The sequence below is a fragment of the Phoenix dactylifera genome, chromosome 5 (assembly GCF_009389715.1).
Source record: "Phoenix dactylifera cultivar Barhee BC4 chromosome 5, palm_55x_up_171113_PBpolish2nd_filt_p, whole genome shotgun sequence".
In the NCBI taxonomy this organism is placed as follows: Eukaryota; Viridiplantae; Streptophyta; class Magnoliopsida; order Arecales; family Arecaceae; genus Phoenix; species Phoenix dactylifera.
In genome coordinates, this window is record NC_052396.1 from 11373111 (window position 1) to 11399765 (window position 26655).

At 38.2% G+C, this 26655-nt stretch overlaps 2 protein-coding genes across 2 annotated transcripts in view; one reads left to right on the forward strand and one right to left on the reverse strand.

The window, feature by feature from the left end:
- LOC103722362 (acyl-CoA thioesterase 2) overlaps positions 1-1624 on the forward strand; it is a 47048-nt gene extending 45424 nt beyond the window's left edge. Inside the window, exons 15-17 of the mRNA XM_008812894.4 lie at positions 1008-1056; positions 1140-1208; positions 1303-1624. Coding sequence (XP_008811116.1) covers positions 1008-1056; positions 1140-1208; positions 1303-1380 — 196 coding nt within the window. The 3' untranslated portion in view covers positions 1381-1624. The remainder of the gene's footprint in view (positions 1-1007; positions 1057-1139; positions 1209-1302) is intronic.
- Positions 1625-11119: 9495 nt separating this feature from the next.
- Positions 11120-13526, reverse strand: LOC103722364 (subtilisin-like protease 4). Its single transcript, XM_008812896.2, has one exon. The coding sequence runs from the start codon at positions 13520-13522 to the stop codon at positions 11255-11257; it is 2268 nt and encodes a 755-aa protein (XP_008811118.2). The 5' UTR covers positions 13523-13526; the 3' UTR covers positions 11120-11254.
- Between the last annotated feature and the right edge of the window lie 13129 nt (positions 13527-26655).

Below are 26655 nucleotides of genomic sequence, written 5' to 3' on the forward strand. Positions count from 1 at the left end.
CAAATTCTAATTGGCGTGGGTAATTAGAAATTTGCAATCAGCATGATTAAGAATTTCAGGGCTACGAACAATTCAATGGAGAGTATTTTTTCGGCTGATTTCTTGCGGAAAGATGCTTCATCTAGTCCTCTTGCTTGGGATCTAATGCAGTTCCCTATTCATTCCCTTGTGTGTAATGAGTTTTATATCTTGGAGGAAGATAGAAACCGTAAGTGTATTACAGGGTTTATTGCATGGTCCACCATATTAACTTTTTGAATAATGCAAACCTTTTATCACATTCCATGAAAAAACAGAAGTTCCAGATTGCCAAAAAGGTTTAATCCTGAATTTCCTGTAGAATACTGTAGGCAAGTTTTGGATTTTGAAAGATTATATAAATTTGATAATAACCATTAAAGACAACTTCCTTTAAACTGAATTTTTTCTATTGATGACTGAGTCTTACTTTTGCGATTGAATGAAGCAATCAAGAAATTTGCTGACTTTTCAGCTATGCAGTGTTGTTGAATGTGTATTGCTTATCTACCTAAATAGATGAATGTAAATGACCTGATGGACATTAGTCCGTTGGGAGTGCTATCGTGTTCTACTTAAATGAGTGGTAGAGATGGAACAAAGCATTCGTTATGTATCTTGTATATGTAAAGCCTGAAGATAACTGTATTTTGTCAACCTGATAACCTTTCCTCAACTGTACTTAAGTGCAATGATGTTTCCTCAGTCTCTGAAATTTCTTTTATCAACAAGGTAGAATATGATTCTGGGGCTTAAATTTACACTGATTCTATAACCTGAGAGAAACTGACATCTTTCAATGGTATTCATGACAAGTAGAGTTTACTCCCAAGTCCCTTACATCTAATGATAAAATGTTTGATGCTTTAAGCTTGTTTGTATCATTAAGTAAAAGGCTTGCTTATAAAGCATAGTAGATTAAAATAGTAGATTAAGCTAATTTAAATGGAACTTGGTACAACTCATTAATATTGCTTTTCCTTCATTAGGATATGGTTCCATAGGCCTGTGAGAGCTGATGATTGGCTATTATATGTGGTAAGTATTGGTAAGATTGGATATTTTTATCCTGAAACTCTTGCAAATGTATTATCTAACATGCTATGGTTTTATTTCTGTAGATTGAGAGCCCAACTGCCTGTGGTGGCCGTGGGTTCTGTACTGGTCGCATGTTTAACAGGAAAGGAGAGGTATTTTAGTTTTCCTTCTTTTTCTTAATTATAGGATTTTATACTGTCTCCAACTGTCTCCATGGATACTAATCCTGTCTGTGTCCATATGCAGCTCATCATGTCATTGACCCAGGAAGCATTAATTAGGAGGGCAAAATCAGCAAATCAAATTGGCAAAGCGAAGCTCTAAGGACTTTTTTTAAAGCATTTATGTTTCTTCCTGAGCATCAACTTGTGTATCTTATATTACTACACCAATGCAGCCAACGTGACATGTTCAGCTGCTTAGCACCTTTCTCATCAGCACTTGGACTGGGAAGTGGTTCCAAATTCAACTTTGAACAGTGTTCCAAAATTCAGTACTCAATACGTAGTATATTTAATGTGCTATATTTTCTTTTGTTGCTTATATCATATGCCTGAGCTTACAGTCTCCATATGACAGCTTCTCAAATTGTGGTGGGCAGTCCATTTTTGCAATATACTAATTGCATTTGGTAAGTTAGAAAGCTATAATTGGTTCTGGAAGGAGGATTGGTGATTGTGGAGCAGAAAAGCTCCTATTCGGATGAATTTGCAAATTGTCAGTGGTTTAGAAGGAATTCTCAACACCCAATGATCATAGTTACTTTATGTAAGATCAGTATAGACTTTGATGAGGAAACTGCAAATAAACAATTTCAATTTTAAATATTTATGATGAGGAAAGCTGCAATGATTATTTAAATAAAACTGTCCAAATATGAGAGGTTTCAATAAAGAAATCATGGTATTCCATTTTGTTGCATGAATATAATATCTGGGAAAGATTTGAAAATGTTTTTTTTTCATTTTTTTCTTTGTCCTTTTATTTTTCATGTGTGTGTTGAACTGTAGATCTATGTCAAATATGCTTTCCTTTGGTTCTACCAAGAGCCTAACTAAATAAAATAAGGGTACCTATTCATCTTATAAAAAATCAAATGAGTTAATGTCTCTGTTCCTAAACTTTTTTTCACTCTGAAAACTTGGAATTTGATGGAGGTTCGCATCACAAATTGACAAGTTCAAGATCATAGAAATTTATATTAAGCATTATATTGAAGCTTGCTATTCCAGAAAATACAACTATTAGCTATGGTACTTAACCCCTATCAGCATTCACTTTTATCCTACAATCAAGAAGGAATGCCTACTCTTAAGCATGACCACTTCTAATTTCTAATTATCATAGTCCAAGGTAATTTTTTAGTCATGATATGTTGGGGGAAAATTATTTTTCGGATAAAATAGTTCATAGCTCTTCAAGCATGTTAGATCATATGGAGAGGATCTAGATTTCATTTTTTAAATTAATTTTTGATCATCCACGTAAACTTCAGGGTCTTGATATTTTCTTTATCAGTAATCATATTGCACTTTTACGCTTCATCATTTAGCTAAGAAAATGAAGCGGAGAAAATTAGTTAGGCAAATATGTTATTACCATTAATTGGCAATCAAAAACAAAATTCATGAAGCGAAAGACAAAAAAATAATGGAGCATTTATTTTTCATGTGAGGGTTAATTAGTCTTAGCAGGTAGCCAGTATGTTTGATAGAAAATTCTTTCATGTTTAACTTACTGTTCTGGTTAATACTGTTGGTTTATTTTTCTTCCTTTATTTTCTTGACTAATAATTAAAGCCTAAAAAATATAGCAAGAAAGGCACTATTTATATACATGTTTTACCCCACCAATAACTGAGGGTATTTCTTTTAGATAATTTACCTAATCAAGTTATTTGTAGAAAAGAGTATTATTTTTTTCAGAAAAAGAGTAGAATAGTTTCATCAAACTCCACCATTTGCTATATCATTAACTTTATAATATTGTTGTCTTTTGAGAACTAGGTAAAAGAAAGACTGGATGAATTTCAGTGCGAGGATGCAATTGAAACCAAGTTTATCATCCTCATGAAAAATACTATTTGACCGACGATATTGGAAAGATAAAAGAGGAAAAGATCTAATGAATACGTCATAATTCTTATCATAACCTCACCAGCACTTCAGAATTACTAAGCATTTTTTTTCTAGATAATAAAGTCATAAACTAAGTAAGATTTCAATCAACATTAGTAATTTCGGGTAAAATATAGTTCATGAATAAAATCACCTACACACCTTATGTTACCCAAAAAGGGGAAGAAAAAACAAAACCGAAATATATAAAGGTTTGTTGAAAGTGTAAGATAGTTATTGTAAAATGACATGCATCTTATAATAGATATTCAATTGCCTCCAATCTGGTAGAACTTGTTATGTCAATTTAATTTATAAGAATCACATGTCCCATAAAGTTTTGTAGATGTGCCATATCAAGACAGGAGTTGATTGTGTCATGTGGTGTATATTTGACAAAATTTTCACTATTCTTGAAATACAATATAGTAATATAATAAATTATAATAAATAGAAAGCTTTAACATCTAAATTTATATTATATATTAAGTAATGAACTTTAATAATTGTCGAGCATCATGGATCATATTTATTATAGGAATCATTTCAGAAATTAATTAAGTCATTAACCATATAAAATTTGAAAAATAAAATAATTACGCAAGCATGCAATCTCAACATCTCAAATATTCGTTTTTTAGCTAAGGTTTTAAATCTCATGAGACGAGGGTGTCCTAATTTCTCTATGGGACAGGACGCACTGCTGTCCTACCCCATCCCGGTGGATATGAGCTTTCTAACCGAGCAAGAATTCCCAACCACCATACCAATATAAATAAAATAAATTAATGATGCATCCTTAAGTTTATTTCTTTTTCATCTTTTTTTTTTTTTTCCTCCTTCTTTCTTCATGGATGAATTTTAGAGTCCCAACTCTATCCTGATCCAATTTTCTCACAAAAACAGGATGAAACTGCTCGGATGCCCCCGAGTCTGCTGGGACTTAAAAAACTTAGTTCTAGTATATATGGGTCGCAGCCTCCCTAGTATCAGATGGAACAATCTGTACGGTTGATCATTCATTTGGTTGCAGTGTTTTGGATGGATACGCCACTCCGGCTAGAGGCAAGCTCTACGGAAATTATTCTGTAAATTGGGGCAGCCCTTCATCCCGTTGGTGAGTACTGTTGCCTTCTTTTGACAATTCAATGAAGCTCCCACTAGTTTCATAGGGTCCTTGACTATTCAATCACTGCGTATATTTATTAGCTGCCAACAATCAGGTCAAAGAAGTAACTAAGATATTACAAAAAAAACAAAGTAAAAATTTGATCCCTCTCTTTATGTCATGAATTAATTCTTTGAAGCATATGTCTTTGTTCATTATTTATTTATCTTTTTGGGCAGTCATTTGATTGCCAAGTCACCTGCAGAAGACCAATCAAATCAAGTTGTTATGAGGCTAATGCTTCCTCTCCATCATTCTCAAGTTGTACATGTCTTCGAATTACTTATAGTTGATTAGGTAAGATAATACTTCTCATTTCTACATTTTCTTCATCCCAATTTCCAATGGCATTCTCATCGAATTCTACATCACGACTGATTTGCAGCTTCTTTGTCTTTATATTATATGCTTGATATACTTTTGATTGTCTCGTGTCTCGCACTCGTCATCTGGGTCAACCATGTACACGATCATATAAACCCTACAGCGATCCTTGAGAGGTCATGCAAGACCTGATGAACAATTTCCAATGGCTCCAAAAATTTAAATCAATAGTTAATGGCTAAATGATTTAACTAAATATATCCACCATGATCAAATAACCAATTTGTTTAATTATCAAATTTTTAAATATTTATTGGTATCAAAAAATAAACTATCCAACCATCCATGCCCAACTCATCCGAAACCATGAGCCCTCTGACTCTGAAAAAAATACATAGATAGATATGAGCTTTCTAACCTAGTAAGAAATCTCAACCACCACACCAATATAAATAAAATAAATTAATGATAAAGATAATCAAATAAACAATATCAGATGAAATAAATACTATGACATATTCGGAAAGCTTATTCAAAACAACATATACATATGTCATCAATATCCACCTTATCAAAAAATATATATATCTTAAATACTAGTAAATTTAACCATTTGTTTAGCAACAATGTCATATGTCATGTCATCCATTTCTTATTATTTTTTATAGCAATTTATTTTCCAGCTTTGGACAAACCAAGAGCATATATAAGTGCATGACAGATAAATAGATTCCCATAGGTAACCCCGTAGAGGCGCATAAGCTCATGGAGGCTATCCTACACATAAGTCCATTAAGGTCATCTCATATATAAGCTCGTAGAGGCTATCCCACGTATAAGCTTGTGAAAACTATCCCATAATAAGATCAGTCCAAACTACTTTTTATCTATTTGATTATTATATATTATTTTTATCAAATCAATTCAAATTGAACAGTGTATTCTTTACAATTTCAAGTTAATTAGAATCATAGTTCATATTGTCATATCTTTAATAGTTGATATCCATATTTAATAAACACATAAATATGTTCATTTCGAAAATTATATAAAACCATGTCATCTCATGCAAAACCAAATCTATCGATGCAAATCTTATAATACAAATCCAAAAACACAAATCAAAATATGTATATATACTAGTGATCATGTATAGAGATTCTTACTTCTATTGGTGATAGATTTAAATACAACAATACTGACTCGCTTCCCGATCTATCAATAGGGATGCAGGGTACCTGGCTCAACATCTTCTTGCCCAAACTATGGCTTACCTATAGGACCAAGTTCAATCATCGGACATATTATGATACCCCAACACCTAACTAGGGTCGAATCGAGGTTAATGAAGTAGCAACCTTAGACTGCTCACTGAGTCTCCCACAGGCTAACTAGAGAGAGGGAAAAGAAAAGAAGAGAGAGAGTGGAAAGAGTGAGAGAAGAGAGAAATAAGAGAGAGGAGACTTTCTTCTTCTTCCTCAAAACAGAGGAGATCTCATCTCTCCCTTTTTCTAAAGACATAGGAAAAGGCCTCGGACTAGAGGCGACGGCGGCCTAGAGCGGCGCTTGGCCATGGCAAGGAAAGCAGCAGCAACAGACGATGGCTGGCGGCGGTCAGAAAAAACAAAGAAAGAAAAGTAAAACAGAGGATACCCTGTTCCATGTTCATCCAGCAACTCGTTGGCTCCAAACAAAAGAAAACGACGGCCCAAGAATTGGAAGAAAGGCAGGGAAGAAGGTTTAGAACACTTGCCTTGCCGGCGGCAAGATCTCACGGGCCAAATGATGATAAAGTGCTCCATGGGAAGCTTAAAAATGCTCCATGTTAGAAAATGAAGGGTCGGAAAATTGTAATTGTAAGAAAACTAGACGGTATTTTAGTGGGGACAGAGTTTGGGAAATAGAAGAAAAGTAGAGAAGAATTTTTTTCTTGGAGCACTTCTCTCCGATTTCTTGTAAAATAGATTGGTTTTTCTCTTGGATGATAGACACCACCTATGTAGGATATTTATAGGTGGATTTTATATGAATCTAGAAAACCCACTCTTAAACAAATATTAATCTCCACATCTTTGTAGGGTGTCTCCACATCTTCCAAGAGTGTGTCCACATCTTTCTAGGTAGACTAATACAATATAGTCTAGGTACGTGATAAGATACAAACATTCATATATTTAGTACATTCTAGAATTCTTGGAAAAATTCATCAACTTTAACACTCCTCCTTGATGCATATTTCGGAGACTTCAATCATGCTTCTCAAATGTTGAAACCTTTGGGTCAATATTATTCATATCAACTTAATTTGAGTACGTAGATAATTGGTAAATCATGTGGTTTCAAGATGCAATTGGAAATGGGATTACCGTGTATACGTATAACGAAGTTATTAAATTGTCTAGTAACTTAAAATGAAGTATTATTACTGGTCAAAACCGTTTCTAACTGGTTACAACACTAACTTTTAGCAGCGGCCGAAAGTGCAGCAGAAAGCATTAAAAAGATTTGAATGGAGTTGACTGCTAAATTTTTTTTGCAGAGGTTATGACCACTGGATAAAGTTTCTATAGCGGTGGAAAAATATAGCTAAATTCTAATGAAAACCATTGGAGAACTTTCTCCAGGGGTTATATAATGTGTCGACTGTCGAGGTTGAAACAACAATGCCATATTTAGTGACGGCTAAGCCGAGCTCGGAAAATTGCTGATTTTGTTTTTCCAATTGGTAAAACATATTTTCCAGCACTTTTTTGTTGTTCTACTAGCGGTTTTGATTATTGCTAAATCTTCTTTTTCTAGTAGTGACTAACTACTCTCTTAGCAAACTATATATGAACCTCAGAAAGCCTAATTTTAATGTTTATTCATTTACACCCCTTAACCTCTTATGTTCCAGAGATTGCACCGGAAATGGGACAGCTAAAGATGTTTTTGGAGTCGTAATGTATATAATATCCTCTATGGTTAGTGGGGGAAAAAAAAGGAAAGGCAAAAAAAAACACTCAGTTTAGACCATATTAGGGTCTATTTTTTAGATACATATAACATCATTTCTGCTAACTTCTTGTCCAACTAAGAGAGAGTTCCAAATGCAAGCAAGTTATAACTCATTGGGCAGGTTCACTTTAGACCATATTAGGGTCTATTTTTTAGATACATATAACATCATTTCTGCTAACTTCTTGTCCAACTAAGAGAGAGTTCCAAATGCAAGCAAGTTATAACTCATTGGGCAGGTTCACTTATTCTGCAAAGGTATGGATCCCGTTCTATGATGCCGTTTGATTGAGATGTGAGATATTAATTTGAAATTAAAGAATTAAACTGATCAAGGCAAATGATGCCTAGACGTGGCTGGCGGGGCATCTTCATATATATTAATGCATAGGTTGAGGGATATTCTCCCGAGGTTGATTAGTCCGGAGGAGGAGGCTTTTGTGGGAGGGCGGAGTATTACAAACAACATGCTTATTGCTCAGGAGTTTATGTTTGATCTTCGTAGGGCCCCGAGGAGGAGGAGCTTGATGGGGATCAAGTTTGATATGGAGAGAACCTACGACAGGATGAGATGAGACTTTGTACAGCAGTCTTTGTAGGGGTTTGGTTTTTCCTGAGAGATGGATCAGCTGGGTCATGGGTTGTGTTCGGAGCCCCTCTTTTGCCATTTTGGTGAATAGAACGCCATCCCGTTTCTTTGAGTCTTCTAGAGGGTTGCGCCAGGGATTTCCCCTCTCCCCCCTACTCTTCATTATCTGCACAGACGCACTCTCGAGAGCTCTTAGACAGATTGTGTCCCTGCATGTGTTAGAGGTTTACAGGCCAGTGGAGGGGGCTACTCCAATTTCTCATATGCTCTTCGCCAATGATTGTTTATTGCTAGCTCGGTCATCTCGGCAGGCCACAGGAGCCATTAGTAGGATCCTCCGGGACTATTGTGCTGTATCGGGTCAATGTGTCAATTTGTCTAAATCAGCTATATGCTTCATCCCGAAGACTACATTGGCAGTGAAGAATTCTATTCTGGAGATTTTGGGAGTGAGTGAGTGGGAGGGCACATTGAGATACCTGAGGATTCTAGTCTCAGGTCAGCAGCTACGTAGCAGGGATTGTTCCTCTCTAGAGCTTAGTATCAGGCATAGATTGGAGGGATGGCAGATGTACACATTATCGATGATGGAGAGGATTACCTTGGTTCGGTCAGTTCTTTCTTTGATCCCTACTTACTTTCTCTCCAATTCTTTCATTCTAGTGGTGTTTATGAGGACTCTTGAGTAGCTCTTTAGGAATTTCATCTGGGGGAGGAGTAGTGGTAGAGACGGTATCCACTTGTTGGCATAGGAGGTTGTGTGTCAACTGACTAGATTGGGAGGTTTGGGGGTACAGTCACTGGTGGTGAGGCAGGAGGCTCTAGCAGCACGTCACGTAGCCAGATTTATGCTAGAGCCTGACAGTATGTGGTCCTTGTTGATGAGGGCCAAGTATGGTCCTTTGTTGCCTGGGACACGGGCTGGCTGTTACCACTCACCGGTCTAGAGGGAGATGTGTGCCAGAGCCATGTTGGTACTTCCGAAGATCAGATGGGCCATTGGGGACAAGCGATCTATTGATATTTTGGAGGACAGCTAGGTGACTAAGCAGCCGATCAGTCGCTTGCCGACCATGATGGATTCGGTTAGGTTGAGTGGACACAGAGTTTGTGACTTGTTGGACCCTGTTCGGGGACAATGGAGGGCTGGGTTGATTCGGGAGGTTCTTGGGGAGCAGTTGGCAGAGTTGGCTCTGGCTCTTCCAGTACCAGTCCGGGAGGAGCCTGATAGGTTAGTATGGATGCCATCAGGCCGGACCAGGTACGAGCTAGGGATTTGCATGCTTTGTGCAGTAGGGAGCCAGCCCAATAAATTGAGGGAAATGGATCTGGAGGATGCGGGTTCACCTGCAAGTAGCGCTCTTTATCTGGAAGGTGGCATGGGGGTGCCTACCGACCAGAAGCTTGCTAGCTCAGCGAGGAGTGCGGGTTACCCAGTTTTGTGAGGTGTGCACGAAGCTCGAGGAGACTATTGATCATGCTCCTTTGCAGTGCCTCAGGACGAGGGAGATATGGAGTAGATCACCGGCACTCTCTCCCCAAGTGGGGTCGACATAGGATTTGATCCACTTGCTGAGAGTTTCTATGCGGAGCCCCAGATACCGAGAGGGGCTATCATATACAAAGAGGTCCCTTGGAGCCGAGAGGATGTATCTCGAGGGAGATTTTAGGGTGGTGATTGACTAGATCCGAGGTGTGGATAGATATGGTGATGGCCATCTCTCATCAGAGAGACTCGTGGACTAGTTCAGGAGATGGGTGGCTTGCAGGCAGCATATGTATTTCAGAAGGCAAATAGGGCAATAGACTAGGTCGCCTCATTCGTCGCCCGGCACTCCGGAGATTTTCTATGGATATCTACAGGAGATATTCCTTCTCCTTTGTACTCTTTACTTTCTCGTAATTTGGCAGAATGTACTCAAATTAGAGCTTTATAAATTAACGATTTTACTCTATATATATATATAGGGGATTGATAACCTACTCTCTATTATGGTAGGTTATCAATCTACCCATTTTTCATTGGACAAAAATACCCTTACTTTTTAAAACTCTTAAGGGTATTTATGTCTTTTTACAATCCCACATTAATTCACCCTCTCAACCCCCTAATTAATACTCTCTCCCTCTCTCTCTCTCATACATATATATATATATAAACATACATACAAACATACATACATACATACAAATATATATATATATATACATATATATATATATGTATCTATGTATATATATACATGTATATATATAGATGTATTTATATATATAGATTGATATATGTATGTATATATACATACGTATATGCATATATATATATATATATATATACACACACACACATATATGCACATGTATACATATACATATATGTGTGTGTGTGTATGCATACATATACATATATGTATACATGTATATATATGTATACATATATATACATATATGTATACCGGAGAGAGAGAGAGGGAGAGAGTTAAGAGTATTAATTGGGGGTTGAGAGGGTGAGTTAATGTGGGAGTGTAAAAAGATATAAAATACCCTTAAGAGTTATAAAAACTAAGAATATTTTTGTCTACGGAAAAATGGGTAGATTGGTAACCTATCATAATAGAGAGTAGGTTATCAACGATATATATATATATATATATATATATATATATATATATATATATATATATATATATATATATATATATATATATATATATATATATATATATATATATTAATGCAGGAAATTTGACTTTGTTTCGCATCGAGTGCGGGGCCTTTTCGTGGTACAGGCCACGGGAATTTTGGAAGTCGCGAGCTTTCACAATATCGAGCGACAAGCACAAAAAAAGCACAAAGTTTTTCCTTGAAAAAACTTCTATAGAATCCGATGCAAACACAATTGCAATCAAGTTCCGCCTAGGTGCCCACTTATTTTTCTTGCTCCAGTCAACAGCTTGGCCACATAAACCAACACTTGCATCGCGGCCTTTCACAGACTAGGTTCCACTACTCATGGGTGATAGAAATGGGGCTCCTAACCACGTAGTGGCCGCCACCTACCCAACTCAGCTGCCCCTCAGCCACGCCCGATTCTTGGGGACCGGAGCTGATGGTCACCGTGAAGCTCAGTTCCTGGTTGAGACGATGGAAAGCAAGCATCTTGGGCTCCACGCACACCGAAACATGCTTGGGGACTTCAACCTTTGCCCGGTAGACCGAGTTCGCCGCCAGCCCGACGTTCCTCACCGTCCGCTTCACCGTCACGTTGCCGCCTTTCGTCCCTAACGAAACAGAGATCGAAGGGTAGTTCAGATCTTTCCCAGCGATGCTCCCAGCCTTGGAGCAGTCGGTCGGACGTCCAACGACGAGCCCCACCTGCTTGCTGGTGTAGTTCAAGCCACAGAGGTAGGAGATATAGTCATTGGCATGAAGATCATAGACTAGGCCGGGGTCGACTGCCCTGACCGGATTAACATGACCGGCACCCATCGCGAAGAAATCAGCTGGGAGGAGAGTCTCGTCGACAATTCGTTTCCTGCTTTGGGAGAATACGCTGGCCGTCGTCATGATCGCTGATTTGATCGCGGCCGGGGACCAATCGGGATGTTTTCTCTTTATCAGTGCAACAATCCCACTCAGGTGAGGGGTGGACATGGAGGTGCCGGATTTTACATTGAAGAACGGACCGGTGCTGCCGGCTGCCGAGGGCGGCCCGATCGCGGACGCCCATGCAGCAATAATACTGACACCGGGGCCGGTGATGTCCGGCTTCAGGATCCCCCGGCTCACAGTACTGGGGCCTCGAGAAGAGAATGATGCCATGGCCGGCGCGGGCGAGGTCCCGACTATTGTTCCCTGGAATAGAATGGTCGCGGTCGGTTTGGATGAGGAAGCGATGTAGGCCCGGATCTTAAGCCCGTCGGCGTAAGTGACGTGCGATGCTGGGAGGACGTGGGCTTCGACGAGGGTGCTGAACTCACTGGGCTTGTCATTCATCAGTATCATGGCTGCTCCTCCGGCTGCCTTCACGACTTCTCCCTTGGCAACCTGAATAATGCCTGCCCCGCGCTCGCATAGCACCACCTTGCCCTTGACGTCGAGGCCGTTCAATGAGCCATTGCCGCAGAAGGCGGCGCCGCTCTCTCCACCGGCCCCAGCGTCCACCAGAGGCAACGGAGTCGACGGGAAGTCTTTGGGCTGGTAGAGTGATTCTCCCACGATCGGTGCTGTGCCATTTCCGAGCTTAACCGTCGCCCTTATGTTCCGGTCGATGGTGCTCGCCCCCACCGTAAGCATCCACGGGGCGTCGTTCGAGAGAGTGCTGCTGCCTGGGCCATCATTCCCAGCGGCGCAGCTCACGAACACTCCCTTCTCCATCGCACGGAATGTACCGACGGCGACTTCATCCTGGAAGAAAGGAACGCCATGATGGCCGAGAGAGATCGAGATCACGTCGACTCCGTCCGCCACCGCGGTGTCGTATCCTGCTAAAACGTCGCTGACCGCGCAGCCCTTTCCCGTGCACACCTTGTATATTGCAAGGTGAGCTTTGGGTGCCATGCCGACAGCCGTCCCTCCTGCTTGCCCGAGCACGCTGGCGTTCTTCACGGCCGCTCCTGCTGCGGTGCCCGCTATGTGGGTGCCATGCCCGTTGTCATCCAGAGGAGACATCGGCACTGCCCCTGCTCCTTCCATGGCCATTGCACCGGACAGAAAAGCTCTCGCCCCGATGAGCTTGTTGTTGCATTCAGAAGCTTGGAACTCGCACCGCCCTTTCCATTTGGCAGGCGGGGGGGCCATCCCCTCGCCACTAAATGATGGATGGCTGGGGACGACACCAGTGTCGAGCACCCCGATGACGACCCCCTCGCCATGGTTTTTCCGAACCCAGGCCTTTGGTTGGGGTTGCAGCCCCAAGAAGCTCGGCGTTCGTGTGGTCAGGAGCTGAAGTAATCGATCTGGGTTTGCAGAAATGAACCCATCCTTTTTCTCCATGTCCTTCACTTCCTCCTTGGTTAGCCTTGCAGCGAAGCCACTAGCCAAATTCTCATAAGAGTATATCATCCGGGATCCATCATCCCCGCTTGCGCTGGTCGTTGGTAAGAATGATCTATACCAACTCTTCCGGTCACCATCGGAGGCGAACACGGTGCTTTCAGGAGGATGGACATGGACTATATAAGTTTGTAGTTGGGAATTCCCACCCTTGGCAACCGAACACAAGCAAAGCAAGAATGCAAGAAAGGAGATGGCAAGAGCCTTGTGGCTACCCATTTGAGGACGGGATAGTTTGAGTGATGGTTTGAGGAGGATTGAGCTCCATTTTATAGAGGATGGTGAGGAAACGGGTAGGAGAGAAATCTGCCTTTGGGCTGGTTCGCGGAGAGTCCAAATCAGCGTAACCCCATTAAAATCTGGCAAAAAAATAATAATGACTCCGTTACAAATATAATCAACAATTATCTAAGTTCATTGCATAATATATAGTAAAAATTTAATTATTAATATTCTTTATCTATTGTAGTATTACATTGCATTAATTTCAAAAAAAATAGAAAAGGAAGAAAATATCCATATCTTGCATATTGCCAATTTTATTGGTGCCGGCATTAATGGGGGGAAGTTTATGTAAAAAAAAAATATGTGAGCAAAATTTTTTTGATGTGTGTACCAGATAAGACCATCTTGGACCCTTATTTTTTGCCACATAACTAAATTGCATGGATCTTGTAGCGGTGGCTAAAGAGATGGAGAGGAAAGGGTTTTTTTTTTGCATTAAAGATCTGTCTAGATTCATTGGCATGCAAAGTATATGGAAAAAATTCTAATGATCCGATATACACCTCTAGCGGTATTAAGATACATACTTTCCAAATATTCACTACTACATAGTTTGTGGCCAGCTAATATACATATATACTTGGTAAATTAATAATCCGATGACCCAATATATGCCTCCAGTAGAATCGATATACAGTTTTTAGAACACGACGTTCATCAATACATAGTTCATAGCTAGTTGATTATCGAAGAGAATCCTTAAACTTGATGTGGATCACTTTTGCCACTATGAGTAGAGTTGAATAGGATCCAAGTGCAACATCCGGCGCATTGGTTTCCTCTTGAAGTAAGGTTTTCTTCTCTTCATAAATTTCTTGAATTTCCTTGCTAGAACTGCCATATCATCATCATCTTCAGCACTATTACTGTTGTCCTCATTCTCCTTTTGAGTGGCAGCCTTAAGGCAATGGTTTTCTTTCTTTTGAGATCTTCCTCAAAGTGTTGCTTTATTGTGAGCTCATGAGTCATCAAGGATCTAAGAAGTTCTTCAAGTGATAGTGCACTCAGTTCCTTAGCTTCCTGAATTGTTGTCACCTTGACTTCCTATGACCTTGGAAGTGATCTTAAAATTTTTCGAACAAGTTCAATGTCAGCATAAGATTTTTAAAGATATTTCAAACTATTCACTATATCAGTAAATCTGGTGAACATTTCAGTGAAGGATTCACTTGGTTCCATCTTGAAAAGCTCATATCTATGAACTAACATTTATTTTAGATTCTTTCACTTGACTGATACCCTTATGGGTAATCTCAAGTGTATCCCATATTTTCTTATCAGAAATATAGGTAGAAATTCTGTTAAATTCGTTGGCATCTAATGAGCAATATAGCACATTCATAGCCTTTGCATTTAATTGTGCCAATTTTTTATCATTTTCATCCCAATCTCTTTCGGATTTAAGAAGGACCATATTTTCTACTATGTGTGTGGAAATATGTGGTCCATTTACTATTATGTTCTATAAGTCATAATCTAAAGCTTGAATGAATATTCTTATCTTAGTTTTCCAATATATGTAGTTTGTTCCGTTGAACAAAGAGGATCTATTTGTTGATTGTCTTTCAGAAAATGAATAACTGGATTGAGTTGCCATCTGATCTTTTGCTCTTGATGGTTAGGTCAAATTTAAAAGATAAGAACTAGATGAGCACTTGCTCTGGTACCACTTGTTGCCCAGAGACAACCCAAAAGAGGAGGTGAATTAGGTATTTCAAAACTTTTCTTCTAAGTGCAACGAATAAAACAATTTTTAAGTAAATGACTGAAATATAAATGCAATAAACAAAGTAAGCAATGCACACACATAAATATAAAGATTTTATAGTGGTTCAGTGCCAATCCTACACCTACGTCCACTCTCCAAGACTCTTGAAAATTTTACTATAACCTTTTTGATTACAGTGTGGTTGTTTTCCGAGTTCATAATCCAACTCGTTGTTTTTTGAGGATCACAACGAATTTAGTTGGTTTCTTTCCAAAGGCTCACTAACTAAAATCTTTTACCCAATCCAATTCAAGTTTGGACTAAACCTCCCCCAAGTTTCAATACTTGAAACTTGTTACAAGAATAATATGAAAGGGTTAGAACACAGAAATTATTGCTTGAAAAATTAAATGCACAAACTTAGAGAAAAATGAGCAATAAATTGGTTGCTGGCGCTTTGAACAAAGTCGATGGAGATCCGCCAACTTTCAGAGCTAAAAACTTGATCTTGATTGCTGAAATGAATACTTTGTATGCTTCAAACTTGAATGCACACTTCTTACTCTGTTTTAGGTAGCTCTCTTAATGATTTAGATTTGTGGTTGTTGAGCTTTCGTCGATATTTCCAAAATCCTCTATTTCATTCCAAGTTAGTTCCATTGTATTTATGGCTTCTAAGAACAAGAGAACACTCTCCTAGCCGTTAGATTCCAAAAACTAGCCGTTAAAAAAGATTTGGCTTCGTTCTGACATTATGCAAAACTAGTCGTTGAGCTTTCAGTAGAATTTGAGTCGGCTCATACAGACCTTGAGTCGGCTCATGCATACCTAGAGTCGGCTCGGCGGAGTCGGAAGTCGACTCAAGCTTACTGAGGAGTCGACTCAAGCTCGGAATCTTCAAAACCAGGTTTCTGTCTTTTACTATGGGAGTCGATTCATAAACTGCTTGAGTCGACTCGTCTACTGTTCTTTTGAAAATGTTCTTTTGTCTTTTTCTGTGGAAGTCGACTCATGAACTGTTCTTCTAAAAATATATTTCTGTCTTTCTCTATGGGAGTCGACTCATGAACTGCGGGAGTCAACTCATGAACTGTTCTTCTGAAATTGTGTTTCTGTCTTTCACTGAGGGAGTCGACTCATGAACTATGGGAGTCGATTGAGCGTGCCAAGCGTGTTATTTGAATATTTTTTGTGCCGGAGTCGACTCCAACCTTCCATGGGTCGACTCAAAGACTGCTCCAAGTTACTTTGAAAATCAGAACTCTTTTAATTCAACTCTAAGCTTCTTGAGATTGGCCATGATGAATTTTTATGATATTTTTTCTAAAATACTTAATCAAACTTATTAGTACAACAAGATATATACTCAAGTGTTTTGTATTCATCAAAATCAAATATGGAGTCAACATTATCTTCCGACATAATTCAAGAAATAGACATCTATGAGCTGAGTATTGTTTACTAACCGGAGTACATCCTAATGGCTTCTCTAAGCAAATAATCACAATTCAATGCAATGCTAAAACAACTTCTTAACTTATCAAAAGGAAATTAAGACTTCTTTTATGAACAAGAGGAAAAAGGTCCATGTCATTGTAAGGACTCGTGAACATGTGTTGTTAGTCCTATATTGGTTATATACTGGGATAAAGTTAGATACTTATAGGGCCAAGGAACCCAAACAATACTTTCTGGCTAGTTTTTTTAATAAAGTTCTGAATTATTACAAATAGTATTAGAGTGAACCTAGCCTATATTCCATGTGGACTAGAGGATGCTGCAACACGAGGCTCATTTGAGTCTACCACGAGCGAATCATGGTATTTGTAATTGGATTTGTAGTACTTATGATTGAATTTGAATAGATTTAGGCCTTCGCCTGGTCAGGATGCTAGAGTTTAAATGAAGAGAGTATGTAAAGACCTGTGAGAGTATATGTTTAATCCCATATACATTATATACAAGATAGATCTTAAGTACTTATACAAAGCTAAGGAACTAAACAATATCTTCCAGCTAACTTTTTAGGATAAGTTCTTGGATTGTTGAAATCATCTAGTCAAAAATAAATTTCAATAATCTATTTATACTAAATGGTGATTATTATCTTTATCTTTCTCCCAGTATAACACAAACTTCATGGACAATTCATTTCTTCACTCCTCTTGTTTAATTTATAATATAGAATAACTTAGATTGGATAATCATTTCATAGGCAAAGATTAATCAAATTACTTATCAATTAGAAGATTGGGATTGGTTTGTACAATTATAAGATAATAAGATATTAACTGTCAATGTATAAGGAACAAGTTGTCTTCAGAATTTGCTGGAAAAGAGCTGATACATCGAACTGATATTAACTGTGTTTACCAATCGAAGCACAGACCTTAGTTCATGTCGCAACCTTTTAAAATATCAACTGACCCATACTCAAGTAGAATTTTTAGTCATGAATATAAGGAGTTACAGATTCTATCTCAGCTTGTTTCTAAATAACTCATGGCTCTATTGTTGTTTAATGAGCCTCTTCATTTACTTAGTGGGCTAATGTGCTAAGCAATTCTACTAATCTTGTCAATAGACTACGAGAGATCATGAAACATTAAAGAGCTTCCACTACAAGAAATATGAGTTTTGCCGACTATGTTTTTCCGACGCTAGGGGAAAGCATCGGGAAAGGTTGGTTCAGCGCCAACCTTTGTCGACGCTTCGCCCTTGCGTCGGTAAATCTGCATAAACGACGATGCTCTAAAGCGTTTAAAACATTTAGAACCGACGACGCTTAACAGTGTCGTTAGAAAACATAAAACCCTCCCGACTGCTCGCCCGGCTCCCTCTCCTCATACAAACTCAGTCGATGCCCTAGCTGCGCGCCGACTTCATCCCGAGCCCCGATCGGCGATCGAAGATTCCACTTCCCCGCCGCCGTCGGTCTCGCCCTCGTTTGAGGTAAGCCTCCTCCTCCTCCTCCTCCTCCCCCTCTTTGTTTTCTTCTTGTTTTTAACGCTCGCCCGGCCCCCTCTTCTCATCCTCTTTCGGTCGAAGCCCTAGCTACGCGCCGACATCAAACTGATCTCACCTCCATCCCGAGCCCTGATCAGCAATCAAAGATTCCACTTCTCCGCCGCCGTCGACCTCGCCATCGTCTGAGGTAAGCCTCCTCCTCCTCCTCCTTCTCCTCCTCCTCTTTGTTTTCTTCATGTCTTACTAGAGGCATCCCATAGTTTAAAAATGTATATCATGTTCTTTTCTTGGGTTATCAGTTCCTTTTTTTCAAAGGAAAGAACAGGGTTTATATTTAAAATTTGCCAATCTGTTTAATAGTTATGTTGTACAGAGAAGCATAACAGTGGAGTTCGATGTATCTGTTTGTGAATCTGTTTGATGCATAACTCTGGAATTCAAGTAATTTTTCTGTCATTTGTGTGATTGCGATTGCGTATCTGTTTATGCAGAAAATATATGTACTCACTGAGAATTTATCTTTCTGATGGTCATGTGAAATAATTGATTTGTTTTGACCATTCAATCATACAAAGTCACATCATAAATCTCTTAATTGTTTGTCTAAATAAACAAATATAATCCTTACCGCCAACACTTAATCACTTGCAAAAAGAGTAATCATTTATTCAATAACTGCTCCGCAGCAAGAATGCAATCTATTTTGTGTCTGCAATAATGCTGCAAGAAACAACCATCTTGGGATTTTATAAATTTAAGATGGAGATAACACACTTTTGGGGCCACTGTATTGGCATTTGTTAATTACATCTTTAAATTATTTCTTGGATTACAGGTTGGAAGCCCAGAGGCAATATCACATTCTGGATTAACAATAACAAACAGAATATAAACAAGTGGAGATGATAAATAATATTGAACAGGGGTATTGGGTCCTTAAATCCAGAGTTTAGTGCTGTCACTTTTAATGTCTATATGTTGACTTTGCCTTCCTGCCATAAGACTCTTACAAGCTTGATTCTTTAAGAAGAGGGTTGAAACATAACTTCTGACTATATAAGCTTTGGAATGCCGGCCCCTTTACAGGCATTCCGTAGACCTAAGCTCTTGTGGTTATGAATCAGACTTCAAGACACTTGGTAATGCACAACAAATCTGAAAAGCGGCCCTTCTCCAACTTCTTGGGGTTGGAAATAGACTTAACCAATAATTTCCATCAATATAAGGACTCTGGATGGTATGTTTGGTAAATTGTTCCTTGAAAAAAGTTCGTATAGGTCTTCTGTCTGATAAGAATCTCATACTCAAACTATGGTTGTCAGTATAGGACTGCATCAATCCGTACAAGGTGAATGGACTCACACCAGTAGGGGAGTGATACTTTTGTGAAAGTTCGTGAGGACTAACACCAGTAGGGCATGACTTAAGCTTGAACAACTCTATCTGGCTTATCTTCTGAGCTTGAAAATCCTGCTCTTTTACGACTGGTCTGAGGTCGAACAACGTAAAGCTAATTTCCCTTAATAATTACCTAAACTTAATTTTATTGTTGTTGTTGGCCAAGTCCATTGACAGCCCTTGGTATCTTTATTATATTATTTGATTCGTATGGCCTTCTCTAGCCTTAAGAATCTCATCAGAAAGATCTATGGAAGAGAGCAACCAGTTTTATGCCATTATTTTCCATTCTTTTATTGTTATTCTAGTATTCTTATAATTCTACCAACCTAATTTCCAGATACTCACATAGCTATAATTATCTTTATTCATACCCTAATTTTGTTTATTATTTTTTTATATTAGTTGCAGTTCAATCAGTATTTTAATAGAATGGACAAATATTGGATAAATAAGTCGAGATCCAGTGCCGAATATTTGAATAGAGTTCAGAATTTTGTTAAACTTGCTTTTGAGAAATCTGAAATAAATGGAAATATTTTTTGTTCATGTCAAAAATGTGTAAATTGTTTTGCTATCGCTCCACAAACTGTTGAAGAACATTTGGTATGGAATAATTTTCTGAAGGATTATACAGAATGGATATTTCATGGAGAGTCTAAATTGTCGTCTTCATCTAACCAACTCTTAATTATGGAACACACTGCTAGTATTGGATCTAGTAACACAGACAGAAATCCTATTGTAGAAGATGATATGAGGGGCTTACTCAGAGGTGCTCTTGATAATAATATTAGAAATTTAACAGATTTTAGTGGAGAGAAGAAAGAGCTCTAACAGGTGATGAGCATACCGTTACTGAATCTATATATATTGAGGAGCCTATAGACTCTGAAGATAATACAACTCGGTATCATAACTTGCTGAAAGATTGTGATAAAGAACTATATCCGGGTTGTAAGAATTTTATGAAAATTTCTTTTATGGTGCATTTATTCCATTTGAAATATTTGAATGGATGGTCTGGAAAGTCTTTTACTATGCTTCTTCAATTATTAAAAGATGCATTTCCAGAAGGTGTTATTTTGCCGTCAACTTCTTATGAAGCCAAAAAACTAGTAAAAGACTTGAATCTTGGATATGAGAAGATACACAACGGTCCAAATGACTATATTTTATACCGTGGTGAAAATATTAATGAAGATTCGTGCCGAACATGTGGATCTTCACGATGGAAAAAACAAAATGAAGACGAGCATGATTTGTCGAATGAAGTGGATGCTGCACAGTCTAAAAAAATTCTGGCTAAAGTTTTGAGGTATTTTTCTCTCATACCTAGATTGAAAAGGATGTATGCATCATCAAAGACGACTTCCTTAATGAAATGGCATGATGAAGGACGTACAAGGGATGGAATGTTAAGACATCCAGTGGATAGTTTAGCATTGAAAGCATTTGATGATAGGCATCACGAATTTGCTTCTAATGTTCGCAGTGTTAGGCTAAGTTTGGCTACTGATGGATTTAATCCATTTCGAACGATGAGTTCTACATACAGCACTTGGCCAATTGTTTTGGTTCCATATAATTTGCCATCATGGATGTGTATGAAACAGTCTTCACTCATTCTGTCAATGGTTATTCCCGGTGATAAGAGCCTAGGTTATGATATAGATATTTTTCTGCAGCCTTTAATAGGTGAATTGAAAAAGTTATGGCAGGGTATTGATGCATTTGATGCTTTTACTGGCCGAATATTCAAATTGCGTGCAGCTCTTATCTGGACAATCAATGATTTTCCTGCATATGCTAATTTATCCGATTGGAGCACTAAGGAGCGTATTGCATGAAAGAGTAGATGCCCTACAAGCCAATTGTTTGATAGGTTTCTCTTTGTAATCCTCCAAATCATGTACTTTGACACTTGATATATATCAATAAAGGTATTGTGTTTCATCATTTGCTGCTTATCTGTTTTATTATTGGATGATGAACCCCATAAATTAGGACATTGGTTTTAGGATTATGATGAGATCATACCAGTGAGACCTAAAATCCTAAAATCCTAATTTAGAATATTCCCAGTCAAATTGGTATATTGAGTCGGAGATCAATATAACTGGAAAGACTGGCACATCTTATGTATGCTCGATGTAGAGGGTGATTGATCTCACAATCATTTGTGTGAGACACTAATACAAAGATGTGGGTGCTCATTAGAGGAATGAGTTCACTAAAATGACCAGCCATGAGAACATCTTATGGATTCTTACTTAATTGTCAAAAGATGATTCTCATAGTGGGAGTTGTGCAAGTGATCCTTACACCTGAGATCACCATGGTACCTTGTGCACTTGAACCTATATTTTGGTTTACCCTCATTCACGACATTGCGTTGTATACGGGGTATTCTGAATATGGTGGATTTTGTACGAAGGTTATGAGTAGGTCAACAAAGAATCAGTCACTTCTAGTAAGAGAAGTTAACATCCTACTTACTCTAATCTTATGATGATTCAAGAAGCCTTTGATCAAAGCAAAATGAATATTAGAAAGAGTTTCTAATGTTTCATTGTTTGAATTATCATATAAAAGATTGAGAGAGACATGAATAAGTAATTGAGTTTGATATTGATCCATACTTATGCACTTATTCAGGATGTAGTATGACTGAGGGATTGAATTGCATGGTAACTTGCCACTGAAGGGTATGTTTGGATTTGTCCAATACATTTCTCATCTTCCGGGTAGACATGATACGTTGCTAGATGTCAATCTTGTCTTGTGGGTTGATCGGATCAAAGAGTTTGATTAGATCAAAGCATCAGAAAGGTTCTGATTGCCAACTCAGGTTTAGCACTAAATTGAACCTAAATTGGATTAGAGGTATTCTAATCAGGTTAGGTCAACTTGCACCTGCACCTACTGCTGGCTAAGATAAGGAACCCAATGGGTCACATACAAGGGAATTGATCAAGGGTCTAATTGGATTAGATCATGTTTGCAAGATGAACATGCTAGCACGTGTTGCAACCCCTAGCTCCTAATTCAAATTAAATTCGAATCTGATTCTTAGATTAGGTTGATCTAATATGATTAGATCATGACCTAATATGGGTTAGCCAAGAGTTGGAACCCATTTGGCTTTAATTAGACCTGATTTGATTAGGTTTTAATGTTTTCTTTAAGTTGGTTAAACCCAATTGGATTGGGTTTGATAGGGCCTTCACTTCTGGACCATTGGATCACTTTCTGGATGAAGGATCTGGTCCACTGGTTGGTGCCATCATCTGGACCATTGGATGGCTTCCTGGATGAAGGATCTGGTCCACTGGTTGGCGTTTTATTCTAGACCACTGGATGGCTCTCCGGATGAACGATCTGGACCGTTGCTCAGCGCCTGAATCTGGACCATTGGATGGCTCTCTACATGAAAAATCTGGACCATTGCTCAGTGCCTGAATCTGGACCACCAGTGATGGCATCTTGCTTCTAAACCATTGGATGGCATCCTGGATGATGATGCCTTGATCTGGACCATTAGATGGCACCTAGATCTAGACCATTGGCTTTGGTTCACTGCATTTGGGCCCTTGGTCATCAGAATTTAAGAGGGAGACGTGAGAAAGAAGTTGATACACCCTTCTCCTTAGCACCCCATCATGATGGGATGCCTCTCTTGGTACATGCCTCTGTTGGAATTTGTATCCTAAATGTCAATCGTCAGCATATTGATGATTGAATTTTGTAAATGAATTGACAAATTAATAAAGTGTTATTTGGCATTATTCATCATTTCATCTTCAAATGAACTCTTATATGATGAAGTCCTTAGGACTTATGTTATGATAAAGGAGGATTTATCTTTGAGTCCTTAAACTTGTTTGCGACGAAATGATATGTTGTTACTAGGACGACAACATTATCGAGATTAGGTCGTTGTGTGACATATACGTTGGTTGTCCTCTTAACCAAGGAGTGTGGAGACACTGGTATGCCACACAAGTGAAGTGTAGAAGTACATTTTACTAAACGTGACCAATTCCGGAACGCTCTACTGTCGAGAGATGTTCCGAGTGAATATGGGTATAAGTTTGGCCCTCTGACCTGAGACCGCAACCTGTGACTAGCAAGCAACTCACTGTACTTTGGTACCGGACTACCTGAATTTCTAATTCAGTGACGGAAGGTCACTGGGTGCAGTCAAGTACTTGCGTAGTCAGTTGTGAGTCAAGATGGAATTGACCCCTTCTGAAAACAGGAGATAATGTCTTGTGATTAATTTAGCAAAATCTTGGCCAGGGTAATCCCAGTGAGGAGTCACGGGATATCTAAAGTTAATCACATAATGGATGTACTAATTATAGGGTTGACAGTGAGCTCTAAGTCATCCTGGCATTAGGAGTCAAAGGGATTGAATTATACAGTAACCATAGTTCAGGGTTCCAGAATATTTGCTTCGCATATATTCGACCTATCCGGACGTCGGGTACCATTGCTAGATGGTCACATCGATTAGTGTAGAAAATTGTTCCTATACTACCGGCTTAGGTTCGAACCTATGAGGTCACACGCATAGAAGATTCCTGATTGATCAAGAAAGCTGGTGAATGATTAAGAATCATTCAGGGGTAATTTGGTCAATTTGATTGGCAAATTATCTTATAAAATAATTAAAGTAATTATTGAAGGATTAATTAGTAATTAAATTACTAATAAACTCAATTTGATTGAGTAATTGTGCTAAGGATGAGCCAAATTGAATTGGATTCAAGTTTGGGCTCAATCAGGGTTTTGACCTGATTGGATTAGGTCAGAACCAAAAAGGACTTAAGCTGATCAAATTAATTTTAAATTAATTTGTTCTTAATTGGGGATTGACCTAATTGAATTAGGTCCAACACAAAGTAATAATTCAATTTGATTGAGTTTGCATGAGCCAAAATTGAATTGGATTCAATTTGAGCTCAATCAGGGTCTGACCTGATTAGATTGGGTTCAACCAAATTGCTTTGTTCTAATTCGGGTTTGACCAAATTTGATTAGGTGCAACCCAAGGGGATTAGGCTCAGATGATGTGGCAATTATTGGTGACATGGAATTGGATTTCATGAATTTTAAATAAACCAAAATTATTGCATGGCACATGGACCCATTGCTTGACACATGGCGACATTGTTTGTTATTTGAATTTAAATTCAAACATTAAGCAATGTGTTAAATGATTTTAATCACTCAAACCATCAGCCAAGGTGGCGTCTGAGTTTTTGAATGGATTAAATTCGAATTTCAAGAGGTGATTTCGAAATTATGAAGTGTTTTACCTTGCCGCATGGATTTCAAATTCCTTCCCTCTTGCACATGTGTTTAAAATTTGAATTTAAATCAGATTTGGTTGAGATCTGATTTGGGTTGTTCCTATTCCTTTGCATGTGCCAACTAAAAGAAGTTTTCTGAAAATAAATTTCGAATTTTGAATGAAAATTCGGAGGCCATTAAAAGGGGTCAAACATGGGCACCAAAAAAACATCCATTGCAGCCTTCTTCCTCACCCGCCTCCTCCTCCTCTTCTTCTCCATTTTAGATAGGGTTTTCAGGGTGAATATCTAGAGATTCAAGATCAGATCTGAATCCTCTACTTCCCTTACAAACCTCATCTCTATCTGCTTCAAGACGATTGATCAAGAGTTGATTGAATCCCGGCGGGCAGATTTCAGCTTTCAAGTGTTCTGCAGCTGCTAGCACTGTTGCGGAAGAAGATCCTTCAGGACTTCGCGTGTACTTCTCGTAGAGGCCATTCGTGTGCGTGGCTGCGAAGTCAAGAATCAGATTCACAACTTTCATCCATCATAAAAGGTATGAATCTAGCATTAATCATTTATTATGGTGTCAAGGTTTAGGTCCAATTTTCCGAGGTTTTACCCTCTTTTGGGGCTCCTCACGGAGATATCTCCAGAATCCATTCGATGGATATTCGGAGATTAATTGGAATAGAGTTCTTAAGTTTCAGATCTGATAGTTAATCATGCATAATAGTTTTAGCATAATTGTTTAAACGATTCCGGCATAATCCTATATGTTCTTAAGGTGCTGATTTCTAGATTTGATCTTGTAAGCATGCATGAATTAAATTGTTTGATTCGGTTTTTCCGCTGCGTTTTAAAACTTAAAAAGAACTACGTATGGCTTGATCCCCCTTATGAAGGGGTACGTAGGCAACCCGATCAGGTTCAGCCATGGTTTTCAAAAAAAAAAAAAAAATTCAGCATGCTAAACACCGAAGAACCTAGGATTCACTTTCAGTGGTATCAGAGCCAGGTTTATGTTTAAACTTTTATGTTTTAATTCTTGCAATTAAATCTGAAATCATTAACATGTTTAGATTAGATCTAAAGTGCTTTTTATGATTGATTTAATTGCTGATTATGCATGATTAAGTAGATCTGAAATTTTGGATGCATATGATGCATGTTTGTGTTAGGATTAGTAACATGAATAAATCTGAAATCATAATATTGTTTAGATTAGATCTAAATAAAGTTTATGATTCATATGATCTTTGATTTTAATGAACAAATCAGATCTGAAAATAAAAGTGAAAAAAACAAATACATAAGATGTATGTTGTTTGTATTAATTCATGTTGTTATGTATATGTGATGCATGAACATAAAACATAATGACTTAAACATGAATTAAATCTGATTACATGTGATTAATTACAAAAACTCAGATCTGAAAATGTGTTTTAAGAACTGAAAGATTGTAATTAATATGTAATTAAAAAAAAATATGCAATGATCAAAACTTTCATAAGTCTAAACTTAATTGAGAATTAAGTGTTATGAAATAGAATTGTAACTCAATTAATTGACATTGCATAATTCTTTGGGCATATGGGTTAGCTTGAATCAAGTTCTTAGGATTGGGTTAGACCTAAGGTTAGAATCAAACATGGTCTAATTAGAGTTAATTGATCAAATCTAATTAAGTA

Excerpts from the sequence above, each read along its gene's own strand:
- LOC103722364 (XM_008812896.2), bottom strand. The coding sequence starts at position 13,522 with ATGGGTAGCCACAAGGCTCTTGCCATCTCCTTTCTTGCATTCTTGCTT.